Source organism: Somniosus microcephalus, chromosome 11 (genome assembly GCF_052327205.1).
Source record: "Somniosus microcephalus isolate GS21.2 chromosome 11, FLI_Smic_1.0, whole genome shotgun sequence".
Lineage (NCBI taxonomy): Eukaryota > Metazoa > Chordata > Chondrichthyes > Squaliformes > Somniosidae > Somniosus > Somniosus microcephalus.
This window is the reverse complement of record NC_140997.1, coordinates 73,495,822-73,507,074: the sequence shown is the minus strand read 5'-3', so window position 1 is coordinate 73,507,074 and position 11,253 is coordinate 73,495,822. Positions and strand designations below refer to the sequence as shown.

General features: G+C 54.2%; 1 protein-coding gene across 1 annotated transcript in view; it reads right to left on the bottom strand.

Moving 5' to 3' along the window:
• Nucleotides 1-2,259: 2,259 nt before the first annotated feature.
• The window catches only part of tmem114 (transmembrane protein 114), a 305,718-nt gene continuing 296,724 nt past the window's right edge, over nt 2,260-11,253 (bottom strand). Inside the window, exon 4 of the mRNA XM_086000889.1 lies at nt 2,260-3,276. Coding sequence (XP_085857015.1) covers nt 3,041-3,276 — 236 coding nt within the window. The 3' untranslated portion in view covers nt 2,260-3,040. The remainder of the gene's footprint in view (nt 3,277-11,253) is intronic.

The window sequence follows — 11,253 nt, the reverse complement described above, 5'->3', positions numbered from 1 at the left end:
TAAACGTGCCTTCCATAAATGTAAAGGCTTGATCACGTCCAAGGAAGTGTTGGCTCATTACAACCCATCACTGCCAATCAGACTGGCGTGCGATGCATCCCCTTACGGCGTGGGAGCGGTATTATCGCATAGATTCCCTGATGGCTCGGCGCGGCCGATAGCTTTTGCATCACGCTCATTGAACTCAGCTGTGCGTAACTATGCCCAGATCGACAGGGAGGCACTCAGCCTGGTGTGGGGGGTGAAGAAATTCAACCATTACCTACACGGACAAAAATTTACCTTGCTGACTGACCATCAACCCCTCGTCTCCATATTCAACCCTAAAAAGGGCATTCCCATTATGACAGCGCAGAGGCTACAGAGGTGGTCCTTTTTCCTAGGGGCACACCAATATGACATAGAATACAAAGGAACAAAACAGCATGGGAATGCTGATGGTTTATCGCGCCTACCGTTGCCAACGGTAGAAGAGGCACCGACAGTGGACCCAGTGGAGATGTTCCACTTGACCATAGTGGAATGTCTACCAGTGACAAATTCTACCATTGAAAAGGAAACGAGAAATGATCCGACTCTCTCACGAGTCTACGATTTAACGGTGAAGGGATGGCCAGCACATGGCGAACCACTGTTGCCAGCATTCTCGCAAAGAAGACAACAGCTGTCAGTGTGCCGAGGAACCTTGATGTGTGGATCCAGAGTGGTGATTCCACCCAAACTCCAGGATAAAGTGCTAAAGGAGCGTCACGAGGGGCATCTGGGTGGAGTGTAAGTGAAGAACTTAGCCAGAGCATTTGTGTGGTGGCCAGGTCTCGATGGAGACATCGAAGAAATGACCAAGAGCTGTCTAGGATGCCAGAAGGTCCAAAACGCCCCATCACAAGCCCCTCTACATCCATGGGAGTGGCCCTCATCTCCATGGCAAAAGGTACATATCGAATTTGCTGGTCCATTTACGGACTCAATGTTCTTAATCGCGGTGGATGCGCAATCCAAGTGGCCGGAGGTAATAAAGATGTCCTCCACCACCACGGATAAAACCATCACAGTATTAAGGACCATATTCGCCAGGAATGGGCTGCCTGAACAGATCTGTTCTGATAATGGACCGCAATTTGTATCCGAAGAATTCAGGAAGTTCTTAAAACACAATGGGGTTAAGCACTACACGTCCGCCCCATACCATCCTGCCACCAATGGATTAGCTGAAAGGTTTGTCCAGACCTTCAAGAAGGCCATAAAGGCCATGGGTAATGAAGACATAAATCTACAACATAAGGTAGATAACTTCTTGTTTGCGTACAGGAATGCAACACATGTGGTTACAAACCAAACCCCCGCCATGATGTTTTTCAATAGAAGACTAAGATGCCGGCTGGATTTGATCAAGCCAAACATCAGAAGGGACGTAGAGAACCGGCAATTTCAAGGCATGAATGAAAGGCCAACTAGAACCTTCCAGATAGGTCAACAAGTTTTGGCCCGGGACTACCGTACCGAGAAATGGCAGCCTGGAACTATTTGCACACGACTAGGACTGCTGATGTATACCGTGGACATTGGAGAAAGCATAATAAGGCACCATGCTGACCAGATCATAGAGTCATCCGAAAAGGGACAACCTACACCACAACTCTATACGCCTAATGATGAAGCAGAGATACCCATAGTATCTACCTCTGATCCAGTGATACTGGAACCAGATGAACCAGACACTGGCATTCAAGCTGAATCGACCTTGCCAAAAGAACCTACTACACCACCGAAACCTACTACACCACCGAGGCGTTATCCGGACTGAGTCAGGAAGCCTCCAGAGAGACTGAATTTGCAATTGATTAACTTCAGCAAATGTGTAGATTATTGTTCTTGTAAAAATGTTATTTAATGATTACTTAAAATGTTATGTACTATTTATCTTAAAGGGGAGGAATTGTAGTGTATGTACCTTTAAGAGGAACTATGTTTTTTTTGAAGCCCTTGTGTACTGTAGTACCGGTAGTGACCACTCGGGTATATAAGCCTATATAGCGTCTTGTATAGTTAGTTCACCTCCAGACTTTGTTCAGTAAACACTTGTTAAATCAACTCCTGCATTCCGTGTCTCCATTAACACACGGATTCAACAACTTGGGCCAGATGATGGAGGGTGACAGGTGTACGTGGAACCAAAACCATGCAAAGAGTCGACGCCCTCAGGAGGGAAGGGGGAAAAAATTGATGCAAAATAAATATATTAAAAACAACTTTTTCCTCTTGGCATTCCTCATCACAAGTTATTGCTTGCTTGTGATACTTTTTACAATGAAATACCTGTTTGCTTCTAACATTCCTGCAGCTGGAGGTTTAAGGGTTAAATCCGCAGTCCGACGCTCCCTGTGGGTGCTCAAAACCTGTGCTCAAAGGGAGTGAGCCTTCAAAATAGGGTTGCAATAATGGAGCCCGATTGACCAACCCATGTTCCTAGTGAGCACAGCTCCCAGTAGGACATGTAGGATCACGTAAGTAGCCCATTGATCTTTTGGGAACTGCTCCAGTTTATTTAACAATAGTCTGCTACATTTACTGTAATTGTACATAATAGAAATGGAGTAACATACAAGAAATATATTTTCTCTGCAAAAACAGAAAAGCTTGCCATTTGACCTGTGATTCTGGGAGCTCCCCCTTCACTGCAATATTAAACTGGTACAGTCACCGCGCACAAATCACTGACAGCATTTCTTTGTTACATTTTTCTGTGAAAGTTACATTAGCAAAGATATTTTAATCTTATTAACAGTTAAACAACATAGACTAAACAGTGAATAAGAACTGACTGCTTTCATTAAGTATTTCAGCTACTAATATTTAATTCCACGTTTTCAGCATTGTGAGCATTTTAAATAATTTTGACTTTGTAAGAGATACATATTTGGGCAGTTTTCCCAGATTAATAAACCCGTTCCATGATTTCCATATCAACGTAATTTACAGAAACTTTACTTAATTGCCTTTGTTTCATCTCGGCTTTGGTTGCAATTACACGAAGTACATGTTAGCTTCGCGTTGCTTCTTCCTGCCTCCTTTTCATGCCTGTCAATTTTGCAGCTAATATGAATGCGACACCTGTGAAGACCTCGGCAATGAATGAGATCCATGCCAGAGCCAAGGACCATCCAAACCTGATGTTAATATCTTCCAGAATCTTCTTTCCAGACAGACAGACGGCTTCTTTGAATGCTGCTGCAGAATATCCGATGTACACACTGACCCCACCGAGAGTTACCAGCGCTGAGTTAAGCAGAAGAGGAGACTTTGATTAGATACTGGCACACTGATGATGCTTTTCAGACATTTCTTAGCCATCTTTCTTTCCAACATTAGTCATCCAACAGCCAGTAACGTAATGTCATGTTCAACAACAGAGTTGTATGTTAAATAATATAGCAAGACAAATGTTTCTTATGGATCAATTGCCTGAGAAACAGAATTCTGTTTGTTACCATCGCACTAACTTTAGACACAATGGAGCTGATTTTCATTTCCGGCTCACATCAGGCAGGTGGTGGGCAGCGCGATCGGGGCGCTCGCCCATTGTTATCTTCATGGTTGGGCCTTGGTACAATATCGGTGAGCTGCCAGTCATCAGTTGTCGGAGGGGCAGGAAATCCGTCGGATTCCCAAAGTGCTGAGCCAAAAGTGGGGCATTAAAGTAGGGGAAGGGGGAGGCAATCCCAGGGAGGCGGGAAGATTTTTGTGGAACCGGGAGAAGTATCCATGCCCCTCTTGGCCCACAAAAATCATTAGCAATGCTGGTTATTGAGATGTACCTGGTCAGGCAGATAGCGTACTCAGCCAGTAAGGCATCATTCCCTTTTACCGTGGTTTTGAGACACATGATGAAAACATTTTTACAATCATTAGAAATGGGAGTAGTGCCTGAGGATTGGAATGTAGCTAACAAAACACCAATCTTTTAAACGGTGCATAGGGACAGCCCAGGGAACAACAGAGGAGTGAGCTTAACATCTATTTACAAGGCATCCTGAAAGAGGAGATAAAATATGGTATGTAAAGAGGGAGTCGGCATGAATTGTATGGGGAATCCAGTGGGGTTTTGCAGGGCTCAGTACTGGGTCCTTGGCTTTTTGTGGTATATATCAATGATTTAGACTTCAATGTAGAGGGTGTGATTAAGAAGTTTGCAGCTGATAGTGAAGAAGAAAGCTGTAAACTGCAGGAAGATATCAATGGACTGGTCAGGTGGGAAGAAAAGTGGCAATTGGCATTCAATCCGGAGAAGTGTGAGGTAATACATTTGGGGAGGGCTAACAAGGCGAAGGAATCTATCTATATATACTAGCTGAAGTGCCCGGTGGTGCCGAGGCTTTTTCGAGGGCATGTTGTTGTTGGAAGAGAGAGAGAGAGAGTGACTGGGGGGGGGGGAGAGAGAGAGAGAGCGCGACTGGGGGGAAGAGAGGGTGGGTGGGGGGAAGAGAGGGCGGGGGGGAGGGGAAGGGGGGAAGGGAGGGGAAGGGGGGAAGGGAGGGGGGAGGGCGGGGGGGAGGGAAGGGAGGGCGGGGGGGAGGGAAGGGGGGGAGGGGGGGAAGGGCGGGGGGCGGGGGGGGAAGGTCGGGCGGGGGGAAGGGGGGGGAAGGGGGGGCGGGGGGGGGAAAAGGGGGGGCGGGGGGGCCCAGGCCGAGAGCCCCGCTCTCCGAGCCCCGCCCCACCCCCGGCCGAGCCTGATTGCGGCTCTGAGAGACGGCCGGCGGCCGAGCCCCACCCCCCCCCCGGCCGAGCCCGATTGCGGCTCTGAGAGACGGCCGGCGGCCGAGCCCCGCCCCCCCCCGGCTGAGCCCGATTGCAGCTCTGAGAGACGGCCGGCGGCCGAGCCCCGCCCCCCCCCCCCCCCAGCTGAGCCCGATTGCGGCTCTGAGAGACGGCCGGCGGCCGAGCCCCGCCCCCCCCCGGCCGAGCCCGATTGCGGCTCTGAGAGACGGCAGGCGGCCGAGCCCCGCCCCCCCCCGCCGAGCGCGGAACAGAGACGCCGCGTCTCACCTGCTCCTGCTGCGCGCGCACCCTGACCCTCGTGGCTGACGCCGTTGCCCTGGGTAACGTGACACGGCGGGGGGGGGGGTGAGGAGCTTAGCAGAAGCGCAATCACCTAGCTCGGGCTTGGCTGGGCAAGAAAGGCGCAGGCTTTGAGGCCTAAGAAAAAAACGGGGAAAGGTAGGAAAAAGAATGTTCAGGTTAGGTTTACAAATGAGTGATTTATTTAAAAACAATTTAATAAATTCAATTTTATTTTGGTGGAAATGTATATTTGAAAAGAAAGACGCAGAAAGCAGGAAAAAGAATGGAAGCAAGATGGCGGCGACTCACCTCGGTTCAGAACGATAAGGACCGCCCACACACGCACCGATTTGCCCGGCTGCACGCGGCAGCAAGCCGCCGTACGATTGGTCGACCTCGAGGTCACTCTGTCGCCAATGAGCGGATAATGAGATGCTAATGAGCGGAATGTTGAAGGTTTCTGGGATACCGCGGGCGCGATTTTAGCCCGGCTCAAACGTAAATACGCTTAAAACCGTCTCGGAAGCGTAAGCTTTCTTTGGAGGTAACGCACGCGTAGGTACGCCCTGTAACTTTCGAGCGCATAGCCCGCCAGACGCACACGCGATGACAGACAGAATGACAGAATGACAGACAGAATGACAGACAGATGTACCGATTTATTTTATATATATAGACTAGCTGAAGTGCCCGGTGGTGCCGAGGCTTTTTCGAGGGCATGTTGTTGTTGAAAGAGAGAGAGAGAGAGCGACTGGGCGGGGGGGGGAGAGAAGAGAGAGAGAGAGCACGACTCGGGGGTAGAGAGAGAGCGACTGGGGGGAAGAGAGAGAGCGACTGGGGGAAGAGAGAGAGCGACTGGGGGGGAAGAGAGAGAGCGGGTGGGGGAAGGGAGGGCGGGGAGGAAGGGGCGGGGGGAAGGGAAGGGAGGGGGGGAAAGGGAGGGGGGAAGGGAGGGGGGGAAGGGAGAGGGGGGAAGGGAGGGGGGGGAAGGGGAGAGGGGGGCAAGGGAGGGGGGAAGGGGCGCGGGGGAAGGGAGGGGGAAGGGGCGGGGGGAAGGGGGGAAGGGGGTGGGTGGGGAGAAGGGGGGGGCGGGGGGGGTGGGGGGGGGGCGGCGGGGGGAAGGGGGCGGGCCGGGAAGGGGAAGGGGGGGGCGGGGGGGAAGGGGAAGGGGGGGGCCCAGGCCGAGAGCCCCGCTCTCCGAGCCCCGCCCCCCCCCGGCCGAGAGCCCCGCTCTCCGAGCCCCGCCCCCCCCCCCGGCTGAGCCCGATTGCAGCTCTGAGAGACGGCCGGCGGCCGAGCCCCGCCCCCCCCGGCCGAGCCCGATTGCTGCTGTGAGAGACGGCCGGCGGCCGAGCCCCGCCCCCCCCCCCGGCCGAGCCCGATTGCGGCTCTGAGAGACGGCCGGCGGCCGAGCCACGCTCCCCCCCCCGGCCGAGGCCGATTGCGGCTCTGAGAGACGGCCCGCGGCCGAGCCCCGCCCTCCCCCGCCGAGCCCGATTGCGGCTCTGAGAGACGGCCGGCGGCCAAGCCCCGCCGAGCGCGGAACAGAGACGCCGCGTCTCACCTGCTTCTGCTGCGCGCGCACCCTGACCCTCGTGGCTGATGCCGTTGCCCTGGGTAACGTGACACGGCGGGGGGGGTGGGTGAGGAGCTTAGCAGAAGCGCAATCACCTAGCTCGGGCCTGGCTGGGCAAGAAAGGCGCAGGCTTTGAGGACTAAGAAAAAAACGGGCAAAGGTAGGAAAAAGAATGTTCAGGTTAGATAAAATATTTACAAATGAGTGATTTATTTTAAAAGAATTTAATAATTTGAATTTTATTTTGCTGGAAATGTATATTTGAAAAGAAAGACGCAGAAAGCAGGAAAAAGAATGGAAGCAAGATGGCGGCTACTCACCTCGGTTCAGAACGATAAGGCCCGGCCACACACACACTGATTGGCCCGGCGGCACACGCCAGCAACCCGGCGTACGATTGGTCGAGCTCAAGGTCACTCTGTCGCTAATGAGCGGATAATGAGATGCTAATGAGCGGAATGTTGAAGGTTTTTGGGATACCGCGGGCGCGATTTGAGCCCGGCCGAAACGTAAATATGCTTAAAACCGTCTCGGAAGCGTAAGCTTTCTTTGGAGGTAACGCGCGCGTAGGTACGCCCTGTAACTTTCGAGCGCATAGCCCGACAGACGCACACGCGATGACAGACAGAATGACAGACAGACAGAATGACAGAATGACAGACAGACAGATCGACCGATTTATATCTATATATATATATATATATATATATAAATCGGTACTTCTGTCTGTCATTCTGTCATTCTGTCTGTCATTCTGTCATTCTGTCTGTCATCGCGTCTGCGTCTGGCGGGCTATGCGCTCGAAAGTTACAGGGCGTACCTACGCGTGCGTTGCCTCCAAAGAAAGCTTACGCTTCCGAGACGGTTTTAAGCGTGTTTACGTTTCGGCCGGGCTAAAATCGCGCCCGCGGTATCCCAAAAACCTTCAACATTCCGCTCATTAGCATCTCATTATCCGCTCATTAGCGACAGAGTGACCTCGAGGTCGACCAATCGTACGGCGGCTTGCTGCTGCGTGCGGCCGGGCCAATCGGTGCGTGTGTGGGCGGGCCTTATCGTTCTGAACCGAGGTGAGTCGCCGCCATCTTGATTCCAAACTTTTCCTTTCTTTTTCCCGCTTTCTGCGTCTTTAAAAAAAAACGTTGCTTTTAAAACACATAGGCCTAGAAATTCAGTATACCCACTTTTGGGGTGGTAAAGTCGGGCGGCCGCTAAAGTTTGCGCCCGGCGCAAAGTCGCGCCCCCTTCGCCGATATTCAGTCGCATCGCCCCAAGAGGTTGCTGCTGCGCTAAAACAGGCGATGCACGACTATCTTTAGGCGCTAAGCCGGTGGTGCTGAGCGATACCCCCGAGGCCGGGCGCAGCGCAGGTGCGGCGAGTTCTTGATTGACGGCAGACACTCTGGCGCCGGTCATCTCTTAAAGGGGGAGGGTGGATTTGTTTGCCTGCCACGCCCTGCACACTGCAGCCCTCAACCTAGGCCTGACCACTTCAGCTTCACCTGTACAACACCCAGGACTATGGAGAAGGCCAGGGCGAGAGCGCAGCGCTTCAGCGACGGAGACCTGAGGGTGCTGGTTGGCGGAGTGGAGCGCAGGCGCCATGTTTTGTTCCCAGAAGGTGGCAAGAGGCCGCTGCCCAGCGCCTACCGGAAAGCCTGGAGGGAGGTGTCCAACAGGGTGTCTTCCAACAGCGTGGTTGCCAGGACTCCTCTGCAATGCCAGAAGAAGTTCAACGACCTCACTCAGGTTGTCAGGGTGAGTACCCTTTCCAGTGTCCTCCTCATCCTTGCATGTGCACCTCACATTATGGGCAAAGGGACCTGAAAGCCCTAATGGCCAGCCCTCATCCAGCAGCTATGGGACTGGCATGAAAATCAATTGCACATTCAGCACTTTACACACTGTCCAAGCTATTCGACCATGGGAGGCATTGCAGACAAGATCAGGGCTACACACTGTCCAATCTATTCGACCATGGGAGGCATTGCAGACAAGATCAGGGCTACACACTGTCCAAGCTATTCAACCATGGGAGGCATTGCAGACAAGATCAGGGCTACATACTGTCCAAGCTATTCGACCATGGGAGGCAGTGCAGACAAGATCAGGGCTACACACTGTACTTAGAGGCCGTCCTTTCTCTTGCAGGTCAAGGTTGCGCATAACCGGCGCAACCGAACTGACACCGGCGGAGGCCGTCCTGACCTCAAAGAGTTCTCCGACCTCGACCAGCGTGTGGAGCGCATTATGGGAGGCGGCTGATTGGCCCCGTCGCCAGTGGAGATGCCGACCCTGTTCTGGGCACCAATGGTAAGGGCATCAACTTTTGGACCTCTCTCATTCCACTTGCGCATCAGATCAGCATCCTTTGCCACTGTCCAACCAATGCGGTGAATGGCACCACTCATGCCTCCCTCGCTGCCGCCCTGTCCTCACTCTAAAGCTACTCTTGTGCCTTCCTGCTTTCAGATGGTGAATCGCCAGGTGAGGAGGCGGGCCCTCAAGCTGCCACTGTCAGCCCTTCAGAAGACGAGGAGGAGGAAGAGGAAGCCGGCCCATCAGTGCCACCCTCAGCCGCGCCAGCCCATGGCGATGTAGGGGACACGTCTTCCCTGGAGGGGAGCCGGGGGGAAGGGTCGGAGGAGAGTGAAGCTCCGGGGCCCAGCGGCCTGCAGCAACGCGGGAGGGGTGGGGAAGCTCGGCGGACTTCTCCCCAGAGGGTGAGTGCGGCCTCCAGTCCTGCGACGGTGAGCGCAGAGGAGGTGCGCCTCCTAGAGGAAATGGCCGTCCAGGCTGAGCGCAGGCACACTGAGCTCATGGCTGCAGTGGCAAGGATGCCTGACTCCATAGAGTCACTGGCAAGCAGTGTGCAGGAATACGCGGCAGCACAGGCCAGGAGTCTGCAACAATTCAGTGCAGCACAGGCCAGGAGTCTGGAACAATTCAGTGCAGCACAGGCCAGGAGTCTGGAACTATTCAGTGCAGCACAGGCCAGGAGTCTGGAACTATTCAGTGCAGCACAGGCCAGGAGTCTGCAGGACATCGCGGCAGCACAGGCCAGGAGTCTGCAGGACTTCGCGGCAGCACAGTCAGCTTCTAGCCAAGTGCTCAGTCGTGCCGTCCATTCACTGGCTGGTGTCATGCGGACACAGACCAGGGCCACACGGGCACTAACTGCTGCCACCCTCGCTGGATCAGCCAGGCATCGCCAGGGCACTCACCGCGCAGCAGCAGCCCAGCAGTCTGTCCTTCAGCTGTTTGCTGCGCATGCTGCAGTGCTGGCCCGTGCGAGTGCCAATGTGTCAGGCGACCAGCGAGCACCTGCGATCTGCCAGGTTGCCACCATTCCTGCAGTCGACACTGCCACTCCGCCATTGCAGCTGCCACGAGCTGCTGGACAGACTGCTGCCGCCCAGCCAGAGTTGGAGCAGTCAGCAGCCGGCCACTCCAAGGCCAGAGCTGGTGCAGGCCGACCCCCAAGGGCATCTGCCGTCTCGCCATCTGCCCCTCAGCAGCCTTCCCCCAGCCTTGCTGCAGCCACTGGGCTCCCATTGAGGAGGAGCAGCAGGGCGGGCAGGGGCCAGGCAAGGATGCGCAAGGCATCGCCCTCGCAGGGCAAAAAGTAGAGGCATGCACAAATGCCTGGTGCTTGTTGTAAGGCCGACACTGGTGCAGTTGTTTTTGTGTAAGGCCGATACTGGTGTCTTTATTTCTTTATGTAAGGCCGAGACTGGTGTCTTTATTTCTTTTTGTAAGGCCGAGACTGGTAGTTTTGTGTTTTTGGAGGGGGCTTCTCCACATGAGCATGTAATGTGGGGAGGGGCAGAGGTTTTCAATAAATTATTGTTGTTAAATTGCAGTGTGCATGGTTTTTTGGTTAAGTCCTGGTTGCCCTGCTCGGCTGAGGGCTTGTGGAGCGGCTACATTCATCTGCTGACATTGGCACAAGCCAGTCCCTGAGAGGGGCCTAGAACCGACGTTCAATAAGCCGGCGACGGGCGGCCCTTGCACTTTGTACCTCCCTTCTGTGCTGGTCCTCCTCCTCCTCCTCCTCCTCCTCAGGTGGTCCTCCAATCTGTGGTGGCAGTGGCTGAGTCCTGCGGATAGCCAGGTTGTGCAGCATGCAGCAAACGACCACGAAATGGGAGACTCGCCCGGCGAATACTGTAGGGCTCCACCGGAACGATCCAGACAGCGGAACCGTTGCTTCAGGACGCCGATTGTTTGTTCGATGATGTTCCTGGTCGCTTGATGGCTCTCGTTGTATCTCTCTTCAGCAGGGGTGCTGGGCGCACGGAGCGGGGTCATCAGCCAGGTACACAAAGGATAGCCTTTGTCCCCGATAAGCCATCCGCGTGGGTGAGGCTGGGCCTGGAACATGTCTGCCACAGAAGTCTGTCGCAGGATGAAGGCATCATGGCTGCTGCCTGGAAAGCGAGCATTGACAGCTAGGATGAGCTGCCTGTGGTCACACACCAGCTGGACATTCAGCGAATGGTAGCCCTTCCGGTTGCGGTAATCCTCGGCATTCTCCAGAGGTGCCCGCAAAGCCACATGCGTGCAGTCAATGGCGCCCTGCACCATGGGGAAGCCCGCAAATGCTGCAAAGCCCATTG